The following is a 25,236-nucleotide window of genomic DNA, read 5'->3' on the forward strand; positions in this document are numbered from 1 at the left end:
GGTTATCTTCTTACTCTTTGACCCCGCTGTTTCTCCTCATCACTTGTAACACTTCAGATCAGTATGTTCCCAAATGATTCATCTAGTTTTCCAGTTTTTTCCTCAATTATCAAAGAATAATTCATCTGTAAATATTTTTTTTCTTATACCCTCCTCTGAGAATTGTGTTTTGTGCAGGTGCCATGGGAGGATCTGTGCTACCTCTTTGGGGAGATCATGTATGGTGGGCACATTACAAATAACTGGGACAGAAGGCTGTGTAAGACCTACCTGCAGGAGTTTATGAATCCCAAATTGGTGAGTCAGCATGCATCTGTGCTCACGAAACCCAACTAAACCAACAGTGCAATGTTTCTTTAGCTCATTAATATGATTATAAATATATTTCTTTTTTTCATTCCTTGTTGTTCACTAAAGTCACTTTGTCTTGCTTCCACTCTTACTGCACTAATATATATTTTAAATGTAATTTTCACTGCTAGTTTGAAGGGGAACTCCATCTGTGTCCTGGCTTCATGGCCCCACCATTCATGGACTACAATGGTTACCATGCTTATATTGATGAAAATCTTCCACCTGAGAGCCCCACTCTGTATGGACTGCATCCAAATGCAGAGTTGGAGTGTCTCACTCTCACCTCAGAAAACCTTTTAAAGACTCTTCTTGAGCTGCAGCCACAGGACTTCTGTAGAGGTGATGGGGAAGTATCAAGCACTGAGGAGAAGGTGTGGCCACCAAAACAAATCTATTATTAGGATTATAATTTATGAACTTTAGCACTTTGATGCTCATGTTTTTTTTCCAGGTCAAGTCTATCATTGAAGACCTTCTTGACCGGCTTCCAGAGCAATACAATGTAGCAGAGATGCTAGTAAAGGCAACAGAGAGAAGCCCGTACATTTCAGTTTGTTTGCAAGAGTGTGAGCGCATGAACCTTCTGCTGGTGGAGATAAAGAAGTCCCTTGATGAAGTTGATCTTGGCCTGAAGGTAGTGTGTTGAAGGTTTTGTTTTGTTCACGAGTATCATGAGGGTTCTCACTTTATGAAAATTGTTCCCAGTTCATAAAGCTTTCTCAAAGCAAAGCCCGACTCATAGACATATTATTACAGGTTGTCATTAACCAAACTCTTTGCCATCAATATGGACAATTACGATCAAGCGACTTAAAATTATTATTTTTCATTATGGCAATGGCCTGAAATGTGTGTGTCTCACTCTAAATGCGCAAGAGTTGATAACTACTTTGTTGTTTATGTGTTTACAGGGAGAGCTCACCATCTCATCCACCATGGAGACGCTACAGTCGGCCTTGTTCAGTGATGCCGTACCAGATTCTTGGGCAAGATTGGCTTATGCCTCCACCAAATCACTGGCGCGGTGGTAAATAAAATGAAGCTTGCTTTTTTTTTATCCATACTCCGCCGCTGTTATTTTAGACAATGGACAACTAGCAATTTATAACCAATTTGTTTTTCTGTTCATAAAGGAGACCACATTGCGATTTTGTTTGCATTTTAGGTTCAGTGATATCAAGTGTAGCTGTCAGGTCCTGGACAGCTGGACACAGGACTTTGTTCTTCCTGCTGTTGTTTGGCTCTCAGGCCTCTTTAATCCACAATCTTTCCTCACCGGTAAGCTCTCAATAAAACAGAAAGACAGACAAGTAGATAATCGATACTTTAAACATTCTGACACATTTTTTACAGCTATCCTCCAGAGCATTGCTCGTAAAAATCAGTGGCCTCTAGACAAGATGACATTAACGGCTGATGTGACAAAGAAGTCAAAAGATGATTTTGGGCATCCACCACGGGAGGGGGCCTACATTCATGGCCTTTTCATGGAAGGTAAAATCAATACAACATATTATCCTTGTTAAATTAGAACACTAAGAACAGTTAGGGTTGCCAGTTGAACTCAATATATACCATACCCTAATGTCACTTAAGGAGCGCGATGGGACATTCAGTCGGGAGTCATCGCCGAAGCAGTTTTGAGAGATCTGACTCCTCCCATGCCGGTGCTGTATGTACGAGCCGTACTGGCGGAAGAGCAGGAGCTGAAAAACACGTATGAGTGTCCCGTGTACCGTACAAAAAATCGTGGATCCACATATGTTTGGACATTTTACCTACGAAACAAACAGCTTCCCGCAAAGTGGATTTTAGCTGGTGCAGCCCTGCTGCTTTCTATTTGACCACTCATGGCCTGCAAATAGTATTATTTTTGCCATTAGTATTATTTTGCATCACATGTTGAAAGCTATTTGTAATTAGTCATGTAATTTTAGAACCTGTTCATATTTTTTGCAAAACAGTATTTTTTTTTAACACTGCTCTTGTGGCATAATTTTCTTTTTAGTGAGATCTTACAATAGTTTGACAAAAAGACCACACCCTATATTTTTAGAGTAGCTCATATAATCCAGGCAGTGTTGAAGCTCTCACCCAAGATGGGTCAATCCAACCATGATTTGTTGGGAGCTTATGTCTCAATTTTCAGCCATGTAATTTGGGATAGGGAGCATGTTTTATTAGAAGGTCAAGATTAAAAAAAAAAGCTTGCTGGGTGTCCTCTACTAACTGAATGATACACAATGCCGTCTGGAGAGTTCCCGGCCTGAATTCCCAGGAGATGATGCGCATGGTTGCTATTGACTTTTAAATGAGGTGCATTTGACATTGACCTTTAGCACCGCTTCGGCAGAATACTAACGGACCAGTGTAATTCATTCCGCCGGGCCGGCTGAAGAAACCTATTCAAAGCCATTGATAGTTCTCAATGAGACAGCAGCGCATCAGATTACACATCTTTTATCAGTCTGCACTCTGTCCAGATAAACCCAAATTACCCACACATTGTCAGCAGACTGGTTTTTGGCTAATTGAAAACAAAAAAAATGTGCAAATGTTGATGTACATGACAAAAACACATTAGAATGTTCACAAATAAATATGAAATGGTATTGCGTGTGCACAGAGGTTTTCAGTTTCAAGAAGTTCAATTGTGTTAAATAGACGTTGCAAATTGTGTGAAAATGAATGTGAAATGTTTTTTTAAATACTAATGCTTCTTTTTCGGTTAAATCTCCTCCTGCATCCGTTCTATCTGCAGACAGAAAAGTGGAGGATGAAAGATTGACTTTGTTTTGTATCGCACACAGGAAATGAAGAACTCGTCATCCCTGTAGTGTCTCTTCATTTGCCCTCTTTTCCTCTCATTAGTATCCCACAGCATCTAGCCAGTTATTTGGTGACAAGGAAATGATAACGTGCCTACTGTATTTGGGCGGAAATGGCAGGGTACGCTTGCCCCGACGCAGCAGGGGCCATGTCACAGTTATTCATGTTCAAATGCCAAGAAGGACACCTGGTTAACAACATTGTCTGCTGATGGATTGTAGTAAGAGCAGAAATGCACATCTGACTTCTTCCTACTTGCTGTTGACATGAATACAATTCATATTGTAAATTACTGCTTTTTTTGTTTCAGATTCAAAATCTATCAATACGCTCGTTACTCATGTTGGCTACAAATGCTACAATTATGGTAAGTAAGATTGCAAAATATTCAAAACTTTAAATGCTGTTATAATGTGGAAGGCTGCTCCACAACACTGCAAATGTCATCTTCTAAAAAAATGCATTATATAGAGGAGGAATAAAGAATATATGTACACTGCAAATTCTTAATTTTTTCCATATGTTGGTCATAAATTTGCTAATTAAAACCACATAATTTGAACGTTACTTATACATTATTTGACTGACTGGATACATTTTAATGTTCAAATTCCTTTCTCTAATTGGCTGTTGGATGTCGTCGACAGCAAATGTCTATGTTACTATAAAGACCTTGTGGCCATTAGCCATTGGTGTCCTATTTTATACTGTATAGACAAAGTGAAAGAGCTTGCCTATTGATTGCTTGACTTGGGTTGTCATAAGTGTTTTCACCATCAGGGAGAAAAATTAACATAGTGCTAAAAGAGAACAAAATAAGACCCAGAAGGAGTTTCTTTTTAGGCACTAACATTCAATCACTTGACCCATCAATCATGCCTGCTTCTATAACCCCCCCCCAACTATGCTATTTAATTCACAATTACCACAACAAACATACATATTTTTTACAGTTGATGGCCCAGTAACATGGTGTAGACCAAGTGAAATGTCTTGTCTCCTGAGATGAATGGACGTTAGTTGAGAGCAAAGTGGGCTGGTACATGCATAATAAAGTTCCATGTCCTCTCATATCTTCACTGACTTTAAATCTGCTCCTTGTGGAATATACTGCACTATGAAGCCATTTTTTTCTTTTAATGTTGAGCATCTCAAGCAGTATGTGATTTTTATCCTTTTTTCCCATTGTGTTTAACATTTGTGCTATTCTTCACTGTTTTACAGTCTGGGGCCGAAAGGTTACATCATTGTTTCGACGTAACAGGTAGGTGATTTCTTTTTTCTTTCTCATTCTCACAACTCATTAAAAAAACATGTTTTTTATTTTAAAAAGTGCAATTAAAAGTTAAATTTTACATGACTCAGATCAGTTTTAAGAAAAATATTTTATTATATGCACACTGGGTCAACCCATAGTTTACTATGCCACACAGATCAGCCAAAACTGTTCAGCAAGATGAAAATGTTAACAGTATCAATTGAGAGAATACAAAAAATATTTTTACAACAAATAAATAGGATATGCGCGCAAACATTCTTCTTTTAATACTGCACATATAAAAAATATGACGTGTTTATCAGTCAGGATTTAAAATATATGAATGAAATATAATGTACATTCTACTCAGTCACAATTTAAGATACATCAAGGTAAGCAGCAATCATTTAAAGTTTTAAATTAGAAACATTTGTTTCCTATAACTTTCCACTAAGTGTACACAGAATTTACTGAAAGTACACCACTACGTAACTTAACATTTCCCCAAAAGGAACAGTTGATATTTGCCTTCACCCCCTCTAGAACACTACATTATCCATGTAAATAAGATTAAATTATTGACAGACCATATCTTTTATGGCACTATAAACACAAATATAAATTTAAAAATGTTTGCTGTTTTAATTCATCTTTATGAACTAACTTTGAGTATAATATAGACTAATGTATTTGTTGCCTCATTATATTGATTGTGCACAGCATGTTTTTGATTTTATACTAGTTTAAAAAGTCTAACTAAAATGTATAATTGATTTTTTTTAATTAAATCACAAAAAAATACAATTAACCTGTATTTTTACCTGTTGCCATTCACGTTGCAGAATGTAATTGCATTTTGTTCAATTAAGTGTTACCAGATTTCCCTCTAAAATTGAGATATCATAATTATTTTAGTCTTAATATTTTTGTGGCATTGACGTCAGCTTATCTCATGTTAACTATGAGTCGGTTCTAAAAAGGTTGAGAAAACACAAGAGCCACAACCCCAGATTGAACTAGCTGAGAAATATTAAAACAATTTAACTAATGCTGCCATCGGCTGGACATGAAGGTAACAGCAACTGTCTAAAGCAGGATCTGCTGTGAAAATGTTGAAACCATTAATATGCTCGCATGTCTGTGTGTAAGCCTTTACAAAAATTTATACAGTAACAAAAACAATTTGTTATCTGATAAATATTTCCTGATTAACCAGCTCTCTCTAGTGGCCATCCAGCCAAAGTGCCTTCGATTTGTTGTTATGGTCCTGAGTTATAAGGCTACATTGGGTGAGAAGTCTGTCTGCTCAAATTCGAGGCTCCAGCCTGTGAGACAGTTCAAACAAGGTCTCCTGATTGTCAATTATATGAAGATTATCCATGTAAGCCCGCACTTCTGCACTGCTCTTTGGTCTTAAGACATTTCCTTTCGAGGGTAAAGAGAGATAATTTATTGCCAAATCCTCACACCAAAAAAAAAAAGCACAAAACATGAGTACTGACCCAAATGATCTTTTTGACTCTGTCTGATGAGGCGAACCGTGTCTGCGATCATGTGCTGTTGAAGATGAGTGACGATCATATCAGTAATCAAAGTCATTAGAAATTTGCATCTTGCATCTTACCAGTTTTTCGAAATTGACCAGATTATCATGAAATGTTTTGTTGCCTTCATGAATGAATGTGATATCTGAAAAGAAACAGTACTGCTTAAAGAAGTGCAAAAGAGAATTAAGAATACATCTTGAGATATTTGAGGTCAAGTATCCCCTTCTTATACGCCCCCATGCAAATGGTAATGAGTGCAACCTGCCTTTAAGTAGCAAAGGAAGAAAGGGGATCTTTGGTGCCTTCATCTTCTTGAAGGTGTCCCTGTAGGCTTTATGGTTCAGTGAGGGATCCTGTAAAGATGGTATATATAAAGAAAGTGGGGTATGTTTAGCTTCTGCGATCTTAATGCATGCACTGGGACACCTTTGAAATCCATACACATATATAGGTATTCTTTCCCTCATTCCCCGATAAAGGAATTGGCACTCTATATCAAAAGGTCTGCACATGCAGATATTTCAATTTTTAAAGTTAAGAGGCGAAATGTATGCACTGCATTTAAAAGTGTATACAACACGCTTATTGCAGACACATTTGAAAGTTTCAAAAAACAATAATAATGAACACAAAATGCACTCAGAGTAATACTTTCTAGTAAGGTGTTGGCCACTTAAAACTTGCCTATGTTCTAAAATAATCTAATGTCTGTAGTTTAGTGGAATTCTAGTATACTGAAGTATATAAACACAATTTATATAACTACCACACACAGAATAATAGGCCATGTTTATAATGTGTACATCAGAATGCACTTACTGTGATGCTCTCCAGCTCAGAAAACAGCTTTTTAAATTTGCCAGGAATTTTCTGCAGTAATAAAAATGACATATTACATGAATTGATTAGAAAGAAAAAACCCATAATATTGAATTATTATTTTAAATGATGTTATTGTTACCTCCCACGTCTGATAGAGGCGACTGACAGCAGCAGTGTTCAAACCCATTATAATTGCAAACAAGCAGTGAAGGTTCCTCTGTGCCTTGCAGCTTCCAAAAGACATGCAGTCAAGAAAACATTAGCCAGCTCGCCAGAAAACACAATCATGTAATTCATTGATTTGCCACTAGATGATGCAGCACTGCCGCAAAAAAGTTTTGCAAGCAACAAACAATTTCCTCATTTACGCAACACCTTGAGTTTGCAATTGGGATATTATCAGACCACATAAATGAATCAATGTTTATAATGGTAAACCCAATATAAAATTGATTATATAAACTGACTTGCCCGGAGGCCGAGTGGTCACAGTTTTCGGGTCGGGGGTTTGATCCCAGGTCGCTCCTCACTGTGTGGAGTTTGCGTGGGTTTTATCCGGGTACTCCGGCTGGATGAACACTCTAAATTGGCCCTAGGTTTGATTGGTTGTCTGTCCTATTGTGGTCTGGGATTGGCTGGCCACCAATTCAGGTGCCTAAGGTCAGCTGGGATAAGCTCCCAGCACCCTCTGCGACCCATGTGAGGATAAATAGTACAGAAAATGAATGAGTAAACTGACCATTCAAATAGCATATTTGCATTCAAACTCAGTCAGAACCATTCTTTGAACGTCTGCTTTACATGTTCAACGTGACTACTGTAACACGTATGAGCGAGCAAAGGTTAAGGTCGTGTGTGTTTAGGGAAGTGTTTATGGCAATGATTAGATGGATGCTTACTGGGAAGCAATCTTGATAAACTTCTTGATAAGTTGTACTCTCTGACAGAGCGTCATGCACAACAGCACTTCAGTCATCACCCACAGTTGGATCTCATTGCAGCGCTCGAGTAGCAAATCTAGCGCCACAGTACGGGCACCGCTGTTAGGGCGCCTGAACGTGAAGTAGATCAGTTCTTGCTGCAAAAACAGCAATTTGGCTCATGAGAGAGGTGGGATTGGAATTGAGTAGTTTAGGTGGGGCATTTACCCATCAGAATTATTGCAAAAATGAAGCTTAGGTTCCAGTACAAACCTCGTGAATGGCGTCAAATAAGGTCAAATCAATGTTGGTGAGAGCGACAGCCACGTCCCATGTGTTTAGGCTCAGCATGCGGGCCGCTCTCTGTTGTAGTTTAGAGTTTTCCGTAAACGGCTTCTGTGGAAGGATGAAAATAAAACCAATGTGACCCAATATTTATATTATATTTATATTTATATTTAATATTTATATTTCTTTTAACACAGGGGCTTAAAACTTGACTTTTTTGAGTTCTGTTTTTGAATGTGCACACTATATTCCACTTTGCCCAATTTCTTATCTGCATTTATATTGCTTCTTTTGCCCCCTGCAGTCAAAACTGTGCCGTCAATGTAATACAAAACCTGCATATCGGACTTGATTATATTATTCATATTCAGTATTTTACAATACATATGTATATGTGTTGAATTATGTTTTATTTATGACTTGGGTAGGTGAAAAGTGACTGATGTGTTTTTTCCTACCAGGACTTCACCCAAGTCCGTTCTACAAACATGGAGTCTTCCCACTGGCCGTAGGGATGGAGAGAAAAGTGTGTCATGAGGCTGCAGGAGGAGTCTGCCTGTGAGAAGAAAAATAGGTATAACATATTGCTAACGGCATGTATCAGGCAAGATCAGTCAAGTAGTGTGCGAGAAATAGGACGACATTTAGAGGAAGACAGACAATGACTTAACTGTTTATTGATTGACTATAAAATGGTCCTTCTTTTAAATGTTGCAGCCAGTGTTTGAAACAAATATACTCCAGTTTTGAAAATAAGTAAAGGTTAATGGTGGTAACATCAGTAATTTGGTTGGTTGTTTTGGTTTTGAATAGTGTAACTCGCTAACTGTCAAGTGGGTGGTCATCTTCCTAACAAAACTGCATTCAAGTTAGGTTCAATTGGATTAAATCAAGGAAAACATTATATTGACCACCTTGTGAACATGTATTGTTTACCTCCAGGATAAGTGACGGCCACCAGCACAAGTTCACCAGGAGAGAGGTCCATCCTCTCAGCCACTGCTTGTAACACCTCCAGAGCCACAACACCGGGATGGACTCTCATGCTCAGGTAGGAGTCCATTGTGATATACACATGGCATGATACTACACAAGCACACACACAGTAAAATATTTCAAGGCAAGAAACCTAATGCTTATCAAAGAAATTAATGATGGTTATAATAAACCCAAATCATTCTAAAACAGTGACAGCCAATACTAGAATTTTGCAAAATATTGAATTTAATCTTCAAACTCTTGCAAAAAAAAGAAAATATCACCTATGTGCCAAATTTAAGCAGGATCTTTTCTCGAGCACATTTCAGGTGTCTTTGGCAATAAGATTCTTGCTGGTTTTAATCATCTCCCTATATTAGATGCTCGAGGCTATATGTCACAGTGACAACACAATACACACCAGTTGCAATCTTTGTTCCTCACTTCCACGGGAAATGCACGCTATTTTGTATTTTCTCCCCAAAAAACAGCCGTTGTCATCTTCCCTGAATTATCACTTCCCTTGAGAGCTTTCCTGCCAGCATGCTGTTACGACCAGCGTTTGCATTGTTTTCCGCGGCCAAATCATAACTCAGGAATGTGCACGCCAAACTGTCACATTCAGTCCTCGGCAGAATCCCAATTTCGCTACTGCTAAAAATAATGCTTCACCAGAACAGTTCAAGGAACAGCCAATGATGACAGGAATGTGAATTTCTTTACCTTCCTTGGTCTGTGTGTGTATGCCCCCTGAAAGGACCTCACTCTCTTTTTGGCTCAGTTGGTGGAGAAGTGTTTTGCTCTAAAAGAAAGGAAATGGTCACTGAACAACAATCCCCACCTAGACAGGAAATGTGTCTGATTCTTAAACTGTACACTTTGTACATAAAAGCTTGTTTAGATACATCATTCACTCACCTTTCTTTGAGGAGAGTATTCCTCCACTGTGCTGTGAAAATAAATAATAATAATAATAAATAATAATAATAAAACACCAACTAACATAGGCCTAAACATATTTCATTATTTATCCCTTAAAGTAGGTCTTGTGAATTTTCCCTTTTGATTTGCATAAAATACATCCCACACAGCATCTAATCAAAACATATTCATGTAATGGTTCACTTCATTATCTCAAGTCAATGTCAAGTAGGTGAGAGAAGATTGGTGCCCCCCTCCCCAAACCACAGCCCCCTCCCAAACCTTTTTTATTTATTCACCTCTCTCTTTACGGATGGGTATGATGGATAGCCCTGTGTCTATTAGGGTACTTTGCATCACAATAGGCATGTTGGCACAAAGCCTACCCAGAGGGAGCTGTTGGCAGGGCAGCTTGTGAAAATATATTTCAAAGTGCACTGCTGTGAATCATGAGGCATCCTCACGAAAGGCTTCTCGAGTAGTAATGCAATTAACTTACTGAGCTCTTTCTGAACACGACAGGCTTTCTTTTGCTGAAATGCTAGATTGGCTCAGTCTGCATTCTGTAGTACAAAGCAGCTAATCTTGTCCTTGCAATGGGCTTCATTGTAAAAAAAGACCATAAATAGTAGGGAATGTCACTTAGTAACAACCAGCAAGGTCCTGTGGTTATGGTGGGTTTCCCTTTCTGAATGTAAGATGGAATGAGTCCGTGTTAAAAAACGACAACAGAAGCAGCAGCACTGTTAGACAGGATCATTTGTACTGCCTTCTAATGGGCAGCAGGACAGAACCTCCCCAGAGAGATTCTGATTGGAGACGGTGGTCCATGGAAAGAGGGACAGGGGGGGTCATGCATGTCACACATGGCAAGTGTCTAGCAGCTGGGGGGGATTGTTACCTCCACCAAGGAGGGTCATGTAGTCAATTCTTTTCTTTTGGTAGTGAGCAGGATTCTCCATCACTTTTCACAAAATCCTGCGGATTGACGATTACCCTGCTCTTACTAAGCAAGGACAGAAAATGTGCCAAATGAGGGTCTATTAAAATTGCATCCTCGCTTCAGTAACTTCCACCGCTTCACAGCATGTGGTGTTTTGTATTGAATGTAGCAACATAACAGAGCTTCACCAATCCAAAGGTGTTGTCTTTCTACAGTCCCCTAAAATGATGCTCGTGTATTGATTTAGTTGAATATTTATTAACTAAAAATGAGAATTTTGTAAAAGATTTTCGGTTTCAGTGTCGATAGGTTCTTCCTTTTTTTCAAGGTGCATAAAGCTGTGATCCATCTGCAGGCTCATCTTTGTTTTATTCCCTCATTTATGGCGATTCACCCTAAAGAGCTCCCTGACTTTGATATTTCCACGCATGATAGCCCCGAACACTGTGTTTCCTCACCAGCTTCTGAATAGATGCATTGATGAGAGAAGAAGCTTTTCCTTTGTCTGGTTTAGCTTGAAACTTCCTTTCAGAACTGCACCAGTTCTGCAGAAGGTCAATTTTTGTTGCCTCAGATTTTTATTTTTAATATCAATATGTAACACCAATTCTAGAGTTCAAACTGATCAACTTTATTGCATTTAGCAAATAATTTTTAACTTTGTATTTTAATGGTCGCAAAACTTTCCAAAAGATAACCCTGACCCAAAAAAAGACAGAATATAGGGGGACGTGTAGTTTAAAATGGAACATCCCTCTGGTGATGAGGCTAATTGGGAACAGATTGGTGTCATGGACAAGCAAATATGATGCAAAGTTCACTAATTCCTATTTAAAGATGCGTGTGACAATGCCAGTTCCCAAAACCTTACTGATGTTATTTATAGAAGAGGTGATGTAACGCATCATTAAAAATGAGCCTATCCCAGCTCTTTTAGAACTTGCCACAGTTCAACAATCACGATTATTTTCTAAAAACAAAAAAATTTGTAAGTTTGAGCATAAAATATTTTGTCTTTCCCGTGCATTCAATTATAAATGTTAATTACTGTATTTGATTTGTATTCATGTTTAACACAGCAAATTAGTGTCATTAGACAGGTATAATTATCCATTGATGACCTCTGATGTTACTCACTGTCTGCGATGCAGCTGGTAGAGCTTCTGCAGCTCCCTCACGTCCCCCTCCAAGGTTGGGTGCTCGTAAAGGTCATCTAGCATGTAGCGGTACAAAGTCTGGAAGTAAAAGTCGACTAATTTAATTTATCCCTGTTACAATACCACCTCCCTCCTCTTTTTTTTTGTAAACCATTGTCCTCTACCTTCATGAACAATTTGACATGCTCGTCCTCCCTTAGGAAATCCCTGCAGCGATGCATCCACTGCGACACCAGGTGTGCCACTTTCTGTTTTCTCTCCAGAGCCTCTTTCATGTCTTCCTTAACTCTGCAGCGCTTACAGCAATAAGTAATCATTGGTTAAGGCTTCAAGTGTAAGACGTTTGACCCTGACTTGTCTCAAGTGCTTGTCGACTACTGGGAGTTAAAAAGGAGACACCATTCCATTGTTCTCGAAGGATATTGTCCCAGAAGTGCTTGACATAAATCGTTGGTCGACATAAACACTGGGTAAGTCAGCAGAAAGTCATCCAAAAGGGTGTCTGTAAACAAAGACATATCATTGAAATACAGCAGCACCTTTGCAATGCTTCTGGACTACTTAACATGCTCTATCTTTTCCAGGATGACACATTTATGAAGTGGAGCCATTTCAAAGAAGGAAAGATGGGAGACATTTCAGTGAGTAAAAGTCTTTTGAGTCTCTGATGATCACTTTCAGCAGTTGGACGAGAATAGTGGACCTCTATTTAGCCGAGCCAAGTCCAAACAAGCCCAAACATGGCTCTATCTTCAGTGTCACACGCGTTTACCTACTGAGCCTGGAAAAGTGTTGATAAAATACACTTGTTAGTGTTTTGGCTGACTTACTGCACACTATCATGAAGTCTGACTGATCACGCTAAACTATTATTTTAATGTGCTTCTCTGCCTCTGTGCGTCCTTTTTCCGGGCTGAAGTACATTTATATTAATCATCGGCTAATTAAGTAAAAGGCTTTTATTCCTTTACAAGCATTAACAAAGAGTTTTTTTAAATTCATAATTTAGAAAATAAAAATAAAAAATCTACATTTTTTACATTTTTACTTTAAATATTATTCAATAATGAGCGGAAAACAACATGTAAAAACACTGTTCTTTTCTCAATATGCTGTGCTGTGGTAATCTTAGATTGGATCACTGTAGTATCTTTATCAATCTAAATCCTATTTATCTTTTTTTTAATCAATTAGATACTATATTTGCATTTGTAGTACATTCATTTTGCCAAAAGTATCTAGGTGGCTTTTTAGTCAATCCAAGAGGTTTTCTAGAACACTGTTCGTATTTGGACACACTGTGTTGACTATAATTGCAACATTTATTCCTTAACAAATCCAGTGAGATCCATTTGTTCACTTCCTCATCAGAATGAGTAATGGTCAGCATTGAGGTGTTGTGCTTGCATCTCATTGACCAATGGCGCTTACTAGAAAACGTAATATGTAAGTCGCATTCCCTCTCCCCCCTGTCCTTTTTATAGTGGAGGTCTCCCTCTCACTACTCTCTCACTACTGCAATCACCATTTTTCTTCCGAGCTACAGAGAGTTTCCTCTGCCCTGGCAACAGAGTCACATTATTATTAGCATACCTGCTGCCACAAGCAGAAGTGAGTGATTTTGTTGATTGTTTTTTCCATTCAAAAGAAATGCATGCCTGCCATATAAATGGGGGAAAAACAGGGAATGACTGCTTAGAATAAGTAGAAGAAAAATTTGAATCGATGATCCCCAGTGAGCAGGTGTCTATCCCATTTTAACGGGGGGTGGGAGTGGTTTCCAGATTTGTCATGAGTTAAGCACTATATGATCTTTTTCACTTAAGCAGCCTATGGATAATTTAGGGTTGTGAATTACAACCAAATCCTTCAATTTGGCTTTTTCATTGATCCATTTTCAGATTTTTTTGGCACTCTATCTTCCATTAATCTAAAAAGATCAATGGCAGTATTTGGTGATTAGTGTGCAGGTTAATTCATTCATTTAAATTCGTTTAGAGCTTTGCCATCATTTAGCATTTATAGGCAATTTTGTTATACATCTATTCAGGAGGAAATTCTTACTACTAACCCAATAGGCTTCGACCTGTGAGTCAAATCCAGAACATTTTGGCTGTGAGCCAATCTGATCCACAGCAGTCACTGGTTTATAACGATGACATTTTATAGTGAAACATTCCTAAACATTTGTAATTTCGAACATGAAACCAAACAAAGCATTAACAGGGACCGATTTTGCAGGTGTGTTACTGACCAGTATCTTTGACCTGTGTGCCTGACTTGTCCTCCAGTCTGAGGTCATTCAGCAGGTGATCCAGGATTTTCTCTGCGGTCCCTGACACCACAGTATACCTGTCAGACACCACAGAGTCAGTGGATGAGTCCTCGTCCATGGAGGAGAGCGAGCGACTGCTGCTCCACTCCTCCTCGCCCTCTGTGCCCTCCTCATCGATGTAGCGAAAGTAGGGCACATCAAACGTGGGCAGAGTGGACGGTTCGACCCGTCCACTGCCGCTGGTTTCCTCCTCGGACCCTCCCTCGTCTTCTTCCTCATCCTCCTCCTGCTCCACCAAGGCGACGTGCAGCAGCAGCATCTCATCCCGCGGCAGGCTCATCCTCACCCTCACGCTGGCAATGTTACTGTGGTTACTCTTGCATGCCCCTTTACCCTGCCATCCAGAGTCCGGCACCCACCACCGCCCTCTCGAGTAGTCTAAACAAGCCTATGTACGACTTGCTCAGATTGACGCTCACAGATTCATGCTGTTTAAGTCCGTTCAACAGAGTCCGTTAAGCACCCGAGTTGCGACGGATGCGTTTGTGACAGTGAGAGCCAAACACAGCTGGAGAAAGCGTCAGAGAGAGAGGCAGGCTTGGGTTTGTAAAGTGGCTTTACCTCCGCTTCCTCAGCGCCTCCTCCTCCTCCTCCTCCCGTTTCCCTCCTCCCCTCATGGACTGTGACGACATCCTCCGGAGAACCAGAACGCAGCGGCCCCGCTCCCGCACGCGTACTGCCTCGTCACTCTGGACGGGCTGGACATGAGAGATGGAGAGAGGGAGGGACTGTATTATCACCAAGGAGATACCCCCCACCACCTCACTCCCGTCCAACACAAATCACCCGTGATTTCCATCACAATGCTTTGTCAAAGCTGGCACTGTAAATGAAGCCCAATTTCCATTGATCATTATTCAGACTGTATCAGTATTAACATAAGTGGCTCATGCATATTTTAATGAGTGATTCCTATTGTCGGCTCATTAAATTATGACTAGTGCCTTTGGGGTTCTCGGTGGCGTGTGGTTAACGTTGGCTCTCTCTCCTAAGTGTGGTTTTGTTCTTTTCTTTTTTTTCATTTTCTACAAATTATCCCAAAACAAAATATTATTACTTAAAGGACAGCCTACTGGCTTTCATAGGTAAATTACACAGATAAAATAAATTCATCAAATGCTCCCACTTATCCATGAAATAATTCATTGAAATACTTTGCTTTGTTTTTACATTAAATGAGCTGATATTTTAATTAATTAATTACTCTTTTTTTCATTCCCATTTTAATGAACTTCTAGCTGTTGCTGCCAAATTAGGTCACACTAAATACTTTATAGTTGATAAAAGGACACATTCCACACATTTGAAAAGCAAAACACAAATGTGTCCATTTTCTTTTGTGCTCACTTTCATTGTTCTTTCATTCTAGCTTTCGACTTTGGAATGGTGGGCATCCCTGTAACAATTCAGTGGCTAACCCTCAAAAAGGAGAGCTGCAAGGCAGAGGCTTTAACTTCGAGTCCAACAAGTCTAAGGTACAATTGTACACACATTCCACACTTTTAGCAAGATACAAAATAATATTCCAATCCAAGCATCCTCGGCAAAGAGGAGTTTCATTTGCCTTCAACTGTAAACCCAGTTGATCGAAATGAACTGAGTTTGTCAACATTGCACTAGTCAATACACAAACAAACTTTTCCTCACAATAAATTATTGATCCCACTCAGCCATTAGTCATGCACACTAACTGAGCATTGTGGTTACTACAAAGAAACGGTCAGCTCTTATTAGACCAGTCCAACTAGGCCTGGAGTATTCCCAAATGGATTCTTTAAACTGCAGAAGAGTTCTGAGGAGCAATGTGATTTCAAATGGTTTTATCCTTTCTCTGTCTTTGAGGTCCAGATGCATTTTTTTGGCAGGAGGGATTCCCTCTACTGTGTGATGCTCTGGCATAGAGTAGATACGGTCTTGGAAGTGGTCAGTCCTGCCACAGAACGTATTTGCTTCAAATGGTACAAACACCGAAATGTTTTTTAAAAAAGCATTTGATGTTGATTTAATGAACCCCATAAGAGAATCCCATCTTCCATGCAACTAGGCTCTGATCATATCAAACCTTTCTCACATTAATTCGCAAAGGAGAACTCTTCCAAGCAGTCATATTTAATTTTACTTTGGATCAAACTATGAAGGTTTTAAATCATGCAGAATTTAAAAAAAAAAAGAATAGAAGAAGAACTTAAATATTTGAAAAAAAAGTGGTATACCAGTGGTACATTCAACTAAATCGTCCATCTGTGGACTTTTTTAAGCTCTTTGATGTCCATATTTTGATGTGTACATGACTCACGTGTAGCGTACGTATGTGCATGGCATCATTGGATTACTGTAAACTATTGCATTATCTGGATAATCTCTATATTTCCTGTGTCAAGTATTACCCCGGGATCTACTAGGATAACACATGATATGCGTACATTTGTATTTGTTGGTGTATTGGTGCACTTTATTTTCCTACGCTTACAGTAAATATGGCAGCAGTATGACATAATATTGTCACATGCATGCTTTCATGCGAAGATTAGTAAAGGCATTCTGCAGACGGAACGTCATTAATGTTGAATGACAATAGAGATAAAGAGATTTTGAGTTTGGAGAAAAGGTCGAGGACCTGACGCACTCAACTTCAACCAGGAGCTATTTAATGTCCACGGTTGTTGTCCATACGGGGTGGTCCGGCCCACTTGCGTCAATGGCTTCCTGCCATTGTTGCACAGTCAAGCTATCACAACAAACCAGCCTGCAGGAAAATAAGCCCGCCATTACCTCATCCAATCAGAGGACATTCATTTTTAAGTTTGATGGGCTGGTTTTAAATACTATATAATCAGTTCGCTCTAATATATTAAACCATTCTTTTTACTTGCTGATGTGTTCCATAGTTATATTGAATTTTATTGACACCTTTTTAACAGGGAACTAAAAATAGTAGACAAATAGATAGATTGCATGACGTTCCCCATGTTTATTGTTGATAAAACATACTAGTATTCACTTAATGAAGATTTGTAATAACAATAGCTTATTTTTTTAACTGTTCCATATTTTTATGGAAATTCATTTATTATAATTGTTAAGTTCTGTACATCTTAATTTCTTTTAACTTTTGTATTGCCCTACATAGGAATTGTTCTTTTTTAACATCATCAGCCACAATAACAAGTTGTATTCCAATTACACCATTTTCTTCACCCTGAAATGTTACACCGCTTGTGATACTACACATCATTTGGAGATGTCCAAGTTGTACACCAAAACATAGTTGCTCAAGTTTGTTTATGTTGTGTCCTCCTCACCTCATTTGTCTTCTCAAGGCCTTTGCTGTGATTCTGTAAGAAGCGGCAGCCATCCTTGGCTAGTCTCTGGACCAACTCCAATCTGGACAGCTCCTCCTTATCATGCGGGATGCACATGCTGGCCGGTTGCAGTGAAGGGGATACGGAGAACATGTACTTCAGACCACAGTCCCACGACATCACTGCCTCACTGAACAGGACAAAGAGTACAACTGGTGACTTGGAGCTGACTTTCAAAGAGGTAAGAAGCCGAATATCGAGTCTGTCATCAGCAGGGTAAAATCCTGTAGTTTCTGGATTGGAGCGTTAAAGGTGAATGACACACACCCTTCTCGTCCTTCTCTTGCTTTTCACTACACGGGCAGGGAGGGAGTCAGGAACAGGGCAGGTTCAGGAAACATCTGGCCAGCCAAACACACCCAAAAAGGAAGTTTGAGAATCCCTGAAAGCTGGAGAGTCTGGATTCAGCACTGGGCAGGGTGCATTGCACTGAAAGGTCAAACACATTGTTCAGTCATGCACACAATACAATAAGCAAATGTCAAGGCACATTTTTTAGGCGTTGCTTGTTCTCATATTAATTACTCGCTGAAGAAAAGACACAATATTAATGCATTTTATCATTTAATAATTTAAAGAGATATATCTCTATAAACTCATTTTTTTCCACGACCACCCCAAAATCAATCTCATCTCATCTAATTTTCTGAACCGCTTTATCCTCAATAGAGTCACGGGGGGTGCTTTGCCTGCACTGCAGTGACGTCACAAAAAAAGTTAAAGGTAAAAAAAGGTTTTAAAATCATGCCTGTATTGGTGGTGACTCAATTGATATAATAATGGATTTTCTGACCTTCGGTATCAATCATTAAAAAATGGTTAAAGTCGTACTGATTTACAGTAAAAATAATTCCAACTTTAGCTTGCATTGGAATTTACCCACTGTATACTGACCAAGGCCATTTATTGTTCCCATATGACCATTTCATCTATTAACATTCTATCGATTTTTCCACGGTCAGCAGTGTAATGCTTGACTGGGTCTTTGCAAGGCCATTCAAGTCCAAAATGTGCTGACTCACTGAAGTGCCACATGAAAAAGGGTTTGTGATTACAATTGCTTTTACTCTTTCGTATTAATTGGCCTTTTTGTTTTTGACAAAAACTCTAGATATCCTACGATTAAAGCATCTCTTACAGATTCAGAGGATGCATGGTAGGCTGGGATGAGTGTAAGTGTGAATGGTTGTGTGGCACAGAAAATGAATAAATGAACCATTCACAGATATAATTGTATTATGTTGTGTGTTGGATTTCAGGTGTAATGCGTAAATATGTGTGTGGAGAGTTTTAATGGTAGGAAGCCAAGGCACGCGTCATAGGGGAGCCACTGAAACAGTCTGTTCTTGGGGTGGTCAATGTCTTTGATTATTTTCTTGGCTCTGGACTTTAACCTTCTGGTGTCGATCTCCTGGTGTAACTGCATATTTTTTTAAGATTTTTCCGACTCTACAGATATACAGGTACATATAGTATAGTGCCTTAACGAGACAAAGGATCTGCTTAGCCTTGAATACAGCTCAAATAGCCTTGTAGTGGTATTGGCTCATGTGAGCTCTTTCTTTACTTTCTCTATGAGGCAATTGCAGCTTCTACGTGCTACCACTGACCTAGTTTCTTCAGTAAACGAATTTCAAAGTGAGAATGCCTAAAGTCAAACTTGTTAGGGTGTGGACGTAACTCTGGGAATAACATGAAGAGCATTTGGGTTGCTGTAGGGGAAATGATGAAAGCTCATTTTGCATGTTGTACATGTTCACTATTTTAATCTTTGGATGGTATTTTAGAGTTAAAATGAAAAATGATGGGCAATTTCACATTATCTTCTATTGTATGTAATTTAACCCTTCGGAAGTCCTGTTTTACCCTAGTTTGGAAAAAAAAAAAAAACAATGATGGAGATATCATTGCTAAGAGGCATAAGTCATTTCTAGACAAATTTCATTTTATTGATTCGTTATTATGAGGTTATTATCAGTTTAAAATAAACAATGACAACACATGATATGTAAATGTTTCGGCTAAATTAGACAAATATACACTATTGTGGAGGTGGTGATGGTTGTGAGATGTATATGGAAGAGATATAAAAACGTTGTAGCAGCAAATGTTGTGTAAGTGCTGTATACTTGTTTTGAGACTTGAAATATAGAATTATTGTTGAACATAATCACTAGGCCTATAGGCAATGTTGATTTCAAACATTTTGTAAAATATTTACAATGAATAGCACTCATGATCTTACCATTTGTTTACTCAAATCTTGCTCATGATAAGAAATCAGGTGAATTGTATTAACTCATAGATAATTCCCTTTATTTTCCTAGTTTTGTAAATCCTGCAATATTTCCAGGTGGGTAGATCAGTAGGATCTGTAAACTCTCACTGTATACCTTTCTGTTTTGAGTATCAGTGTTTTCGTCATAACAGCACTTCTTTTGTGTCAGTTAAAATTAGATATCCCAATCCATTCCCTTTTATAGAAAATGATTTTAAAGCATCACTCGCTGTGATCTTTTGGGTTTCACTTAGGCATAGAGTCTTGTTGTAAATTCCATTTGAACATATCCCCTAAAGATTTCATTGCTGCATTTATAGCGCCTATTTATATTCATGTGACAGTGTTGCTCCCATTTCTATTGGACCTGAGTTCTGGTTTGCTGCTTTAACACATGCAGGCTCTGCAGGAAGGCAGCAGCTAAGACAGACTGTGGCTGTGATGTGGTGAAATGAACGGCTAGGTCATGTAACAGAGTGGAGACAATACTTTTCACGCTGTCAGTAAGCCAGTAAGCATCTCACGCTTGCATTTGCGAGGCTTGTCTCCCCAATTTAAGTGTCCATTCGACGTTTTCTCTTAGCTTTGTGTGCGTACAGAAAGTACATAGAGTGTCCAGTGGTGATGAAGAGCACAGAAATGAGAACTAGGAGGCCAAAATTTTGTGGCTGGGGAGCAGAGATGACCATTATGAAGTGGAGCAGGTCCATCAGGTAATTCATAGAACTCTGCACTCCATTTATAACACCTCGCTCAGTCTCACTGATGTTTTCCTGCAACAACTGGGTCACAGTTAGGTCAAAGGACCACAAACCTGCAACACAGATGACATGGTTTTATAAATGAAAAGCTGTAGAGGGAAAAACTCAGAGGTAATTAAATTATTGCCTGCCAATGACAAGATTTCCCACTTTGTTTAAATTTCAGGAATGTTTGTGAATGCCATTGACGGCGGTAGACATTCATTCATTGTCAACACCATACTGAAGTCTATCCCAGCAGACTATTGGTCAACAGGCGGACTTAACCCTAAACTGGTTGCCAGTCGTTCAGAGGGCACACACGGCAACAGAAAAAAAACAGTTACACTCACAATCACACTCCCGTTGAGTGGGAATCAATACCAGGCTGCCCACACTGAAATCAGGCGAATGCACTGGCACACCATCAGTGACTGGCAGTAAACGTACAATCCATTTTGACTATAAGCCTTTGAGTTACTGCAAATTGATTCTCATATTGCTGAAGCTCTGAAATTTTGGGGTTCTAGCTTTAGATTGTAGTCAAGTATGGCCCTTTCATTGGTGGCAACGTGAATATGTCCTCAGTTCACTTTTGATATAACGGATGCAAATCTTGCATATTTTCTTCACCAAGATCAGTTTACTTAACTGGTTTCCCATCGGCTGCCTTGTAATTGTTCTTCTGTGGAAGTGACCTTTTACATTTGACTACAAGAGTTTTACGACAGATTGAGTATTGATTGTGACATTTGACAAAGTGGGAAAGCAAAGTGTTCACCAGTGAATATACTGTGTAAAAGTAAATGAGCTTCACTAAATGCCGAGTGTGTGTCCGCTCACCGATGCGTGCCGTGATGACCCCCATGAACAACAGGATAATGGAGATATAAGACTCTGGTGCGCTGCCGGACGGCACGTTGTCAAAAAGCACTGTGTTGTTGGTCCAGTGGATGGAGGAGCGGTCGGGTAGCAGTGGTTGATTGCTGCTTCCTTTCAGAGGAGACATGTGTTTTTGTCTTTGGCTTGTTAGCTCTTCAAATTCAGTGGAGGAGTTGGAGGTAAAATAGGGCAAGAGCAAGCTGAGCTCCATGGGACTCCCGGGTGCAAATACAGAGCATACACACAGTAGTAAGCATCCCAGGTGGAGGCAGCTCGAGATGATGCCAGTGTTGATCAGACCGTATGTCTTCCTAAGTCTCGTAAACATGACGGTTCCCATCAGCCCGGTGATGGCCGATACACCCATCAGCAAACTGAGAAGGGAGCCGCTTATGCCTTGAGTGTAGGCATAGCCTGTGGTGATGCAATCAAAACCCAGTACTGTAGTGTAGAGGAACGCCAGGCCCATTCCTGCCAGGAACACCGGCTGTTGATAGTAGGACATCCACCCATCCTTGCAAGTGCTCACTAGGCTGCGAAGCCTCCGGAAGCACAGCGGCAAATTGGTGATTTCTTTCAAATGGATGGTGGTGTTGCTGTTGCCTGTTGCCAGAGACTGAACTACTTGACCTACAAAAAAAACCTCAGTCAGAAATACTGTAATGGAAGAAGTGTTTTACCGTCATTTGTGTGACATACCTTGTGATCCTCTCCTATGCTTCTCTTGCAGATTGGCCTGGTCCACCTCCACCGTTGGCGGTTTCAGGGAAAGAGCAGGGACGATGCGATATACCCGTGACAGGAAGAAAAACTCCACTATGAGAGACACGAGGTTCCATCCCAGAATGAACCCACACCCAACTACATTGGAGGCCAAGGTCATAACCTGCCCCACTGCTAGCGGGGCCAGAATGTTAGTCACCTGGTCTATCCGCCTCATAGTGGCATTCATTCCTTTTGTTAGAAACAGAGAGACTTTTTTCAATGCACTTTCTCACCCACTGTGACAATGTGAATTAAGAGAGATTTTTCTTCTTACCAGCTAAATGGCCACGATTATACCCAGTGATGACTATGATCCAGTCTCTCTGGATGGCAATGGTCAGCGCAGTGCTTGCAAGGTTTGCCACATCTGCCAGGACGATCACCACCGTATAACAAACCACCTTGTGTAAGTTTTGCGATGCAACATGTTAAAATGGAAGCACAGATGGATTGGAGTCACAAGCTTACAGCACGGAGGGGAGCAATAGCAGGGATAATCACAGTTATTCTGTTATTGCATATGAGCGAATCAGCTTGCATACAATACATTGAGGGTACTCACAGTAAGCCAGCCATCCCAGATCTGCTCAATTCTTTGTTTGTATGAGAAGACCAACATGAGGACAATGCTACAGACTGTCACTGAGATATTCTGGATGAAAAGAGACGCATGTGCAACTAAAAAAAAATAGACAAAAACAAAAAGACTAAGAGCATGGTCATATTTTTATTTAATAAACCTAATCTAAGCCACATGTCAGGGGCTGTTGAACTGTGTGATGTTTGACGCTTTTGACTATAAGAATCAAATCAGAAAGTGATTTACACTTGAGACGCTGGGAGGGAAATGCAATTTACCACATGGCCGGACAGCAAACCAACAGACGGCTAATCCGCAAGCTTGAGAAGAACTGATTGAACACCCGCTTGCCTGATACTAAGTAATGTATGCTCACATTTTCCGATGGGTGTGAAATCTGTGTCACATTACCTTTATTCCTAGGTTTGCGGTCAACCCAGTCTCCAATTAAAGCTCCCAGCAGGAGGACCGAACCAGCCACCACCAAGCCGAACACTGCAGTCAACAGCAAGCTACGTCCATATAGTTCGATCAGGAACACAGAAATGGCAAAGTGCCACATTCGGTCTCCCTGATGAACACAAAAGTGTGTATTTTGTAGATATTTTGATTCATTAAAAACAAATACAGGTGGGAATCTTGACCCAAAACAATATTGCCTGTATTGCTGTAATATTAGTTCACAGACATCAGAGAGAAAGTACACCCCCTTACTTAAAATTAAGTCCACCTACTGCAATATATGCCTGAACAAATATGTTTTGAGATGTTTTTCTTAGAAAATAGTCATGGAATTGAATGGAAGTGCGTCCAGTTTTTGGGGAAACATTGAGGTGGAAGACTCCATTCCCTTTGGATTTTTAAAGTAAAAACTAACCTGCTTTTTCAAGTGTGTTTGCATGTGTACAGGAGATGATTCTTACCCACATTGATAATGCTCCACTGACATAGATGAGGAACTTGGGACCCTTGAGGTAGATAAGTGCTGAACCTCATAAGAAACACATCAATACGACACAGGTACTTTACATACAATGTATTTGAGTATGGCCATCATTTTGTGTTTGTATTCAAGGATGAGCTCACCTGGTATGCTCTTGCTTTTTTTAGTAGCTCTTGTATTTCTGATGTTTTCAGGCTCCAACTCGACCACAACGCCGCCACGTTGGGAGTACTCGGCTCGCTGGGACATTGCCTGTGCATGACGGAAATGTATTTAGTATTAGAAGGTGACATTGATCCAAAGAAATCGTATTATATAGAATAGATATAGAAATAGTAAATGTCTAGATTCTTAACCTTTTGTACAATAAGTCATCACAATGAGCTCATAAGCTTCGCATAAAGGACTTAACAAACTAATGTTTTTTTTTTTCCAGTCAAACAACCAAACTTGTCATCGCTTCAAACAACAGCACCCCTAAAGCTCTGATCAAGTCAAAAGTTAGTGAGTCACCTCGTTTCCGATGTTACACTTGATCCTTGCTGCTCTTTCTTGATGATGTAAGTTGTGCCATGTATCCTACATAGGGATGCTCGTTATTTCTGATAGCTGGAATTCAAGCTGTAGTAGTCTGAAATGCTTAATAGCATCCTGGTGCTCATTTGCACAATTGTGTGAAAGTGCCAGAAAGGCAAAACAGGCAGTAGGATAACAAAGGCAACCAGCATATTCCACAGCACGTGACAGCGGGGAGGACAATGTCAACCTCCGCCCACTCCACAAAAAGGATAACTTTAAATTGACTGCTTAAAAGGACACCTATGTGCATGTTCGCTGGGTACGTATCTGAGGTTGCTACCACAGGCACATAATGTACAGCTTAGGTATCACACAGATAGACAACAATTATGGCACAATTTACCAAATTGCATTGAAATTGAATGCCACAGAAAATAGATCAATTTAATTGATATCACCATGCAGTTTTGTAAGTTTTTATACAAGCATGCCAAAGTCTACAGTTTTCTCGGTGAATATTATGTGCACTAAACCTTCCAATCTTGATTCATACACCAAGTACCAAACCTGTCAGGTAAAAAAAAATGACAAAAGGTATGTTCAAAAAAACTAAAAGCCTGAAAACATGATGAAAGCATCATCCATGACAAGCCTGGTTGGGAAATCAGAATTATGAGGCATGACATCTCAAATTGAAGCGGTGTGAGAGAATATAATTTCAATCACCATCAACTGAAATGCAATATGCCATTTGGCCTTTGCCCTCCCCAAATGATGGCCCAAAAGAGGACACTAAGAAGAGATAATTAACTACA

At 39.6% G+C, this 25,236-nt stretch overlaps 3 protein-coding genes across 4 annotated transcripts in view; 1 reads left to right on the forward strand and 2 right to left on the reverse strand.

Moving 5' to 3' along the window:
• LOC144199020 (dynein axonemal heavy chain 11) overlaps nucleotides 1–2,848 on the forward strand; it is a 30,432-nt gene extending 27,584 nt beyond the window's left edge. Inside the window, exons 73-79 of the mRNA XM_077720347.1 lie at nucleotides 178–297; nucleotides 483–725; nucleotides 806–988; nucleotides 1,266–1,381; nucleotides 1,520–1,632; nucleotides 1,708–1,848; nucleotides 1,951–2,848. Of these exons, the coding sequence (XP_077576473.1) occupies nucleotides 178–297; nucleotides 483–725; nucleotides 806–988; nucleotides 1,266–1,381; nucleotides 1,520–1,632; nucleotides 1,708–1,848; nucleotides 1,951–2,198 (1,164 nt within the window). The 3' untranslated portion in view covers nucleotides 2,199–2,848. The remainder of the gene's footprint in view (nucleotides 1–177; nucleotides 298–482; nucleotides 726–805; nucleotides 989–1,265; nucleotides 1,382–1,519; nucleotides 1,633–1,707; nucleotides 1,849–1,950) is intronic.
• Nucleotides 2,849–4,583: 1,735 nt separating this feature from the next.
• On the reverse strand, nucleotides 4,584–17,943 carry LOC144198936 (rap guanine nucleotide exchange factor 5-like). 2 transcript variants are annotated; one of them, XM_077720185.1, is made up of 18 exons: nucleotides 17,655–17,943; nucleotides 14,936–15,050; nucleotides 14,272–14,391; nucleotides 12,441–12,519; nucleotides 12,182–12,326; nucleotides 11,998–12,095; nucleotides 9,915–9,945; nucleotides 9,720–9,798; nucleotides 8,955–9,104; nucleotides 8,477–8,574; nucleotides 8,004–8,126; nucleotides 7,710–7,888; nucleotides 6,950–7,040; nucleotides 6,808–6,858; nucleotides 6,254–6,341; nucleotides 6,066–6,130; nucleotides 5,944–5,998; nucleotides 4,584–5,866 (listed from the first exon to the last, which is right to left on the reverse strand). In XM_077720185.1, exons 1-18 carry the CDS (start codon nucleotides 17,832–17,834, stop codon nucleotides 5,748–5,750), a joined length of 1,866 nt encoding a protein of 621 aa, XP_077576311.1. In that variant the 5' UTR covers nucleotides 17,835–17,943; the 3' UTR covers nucleotides 4,584–5,747. The 2 variants fall into 2 exon arrangements, with proteins under 2 accessions (XP_077576311.1, XP_077576310.1); XM_077720184.1 differs by lacking the exons at nucleotides 14,936–15,050; nucleotides 17,655–17,943 and having other exon boundaries at nucleotides 14,272–14,914.
• A 1,787-nt stretch (nucleotides 17,944–19,730) lies between these two features.
• Nucleotides 19,731–24,557, reverse strand: LOC144198935 (ferroportin). Its single transcript, XM_077720183.1, is given in 8 exon segments — nucleotides 19,731–20,806; nucleotides 21,576–22,568; nucleotides 22,654–22,780; nucleotides 22,942–23,057; nucleotides 23,371–23,530; nucleotides 23,883–23,944; nucleotides 24,046–24,154; nucleotides 24,416–24,557. Coding segments are annotated over 7 exon segments (1,824 nt in total). The 5' UTR covers nucleotides 24,152–24,154; nucleotides 24,416–24,557; the 3' UTR covers nucleotides 19,731–20,546.
• Nucleotides 24,558–25,236: the final 679 nt, after the last annotated feature.

The sequence above is a fragment of the Stigmatopora nigra genome, chromosome 7 (genome assembly GCF_051989575.1).
Source record: "Stigmatopora nigra isolate UIUO_SnigA chromosome 7, RoL_Snig_1.1, whole genome shotgun sequence".
NCBI classification, from domain to species: Eukaryota; Metazoa; Chordata; class Actinopteri; order Syngnathiformes; family Syngnathidae; genus Stigmatopora; species Stigmatopora nigra.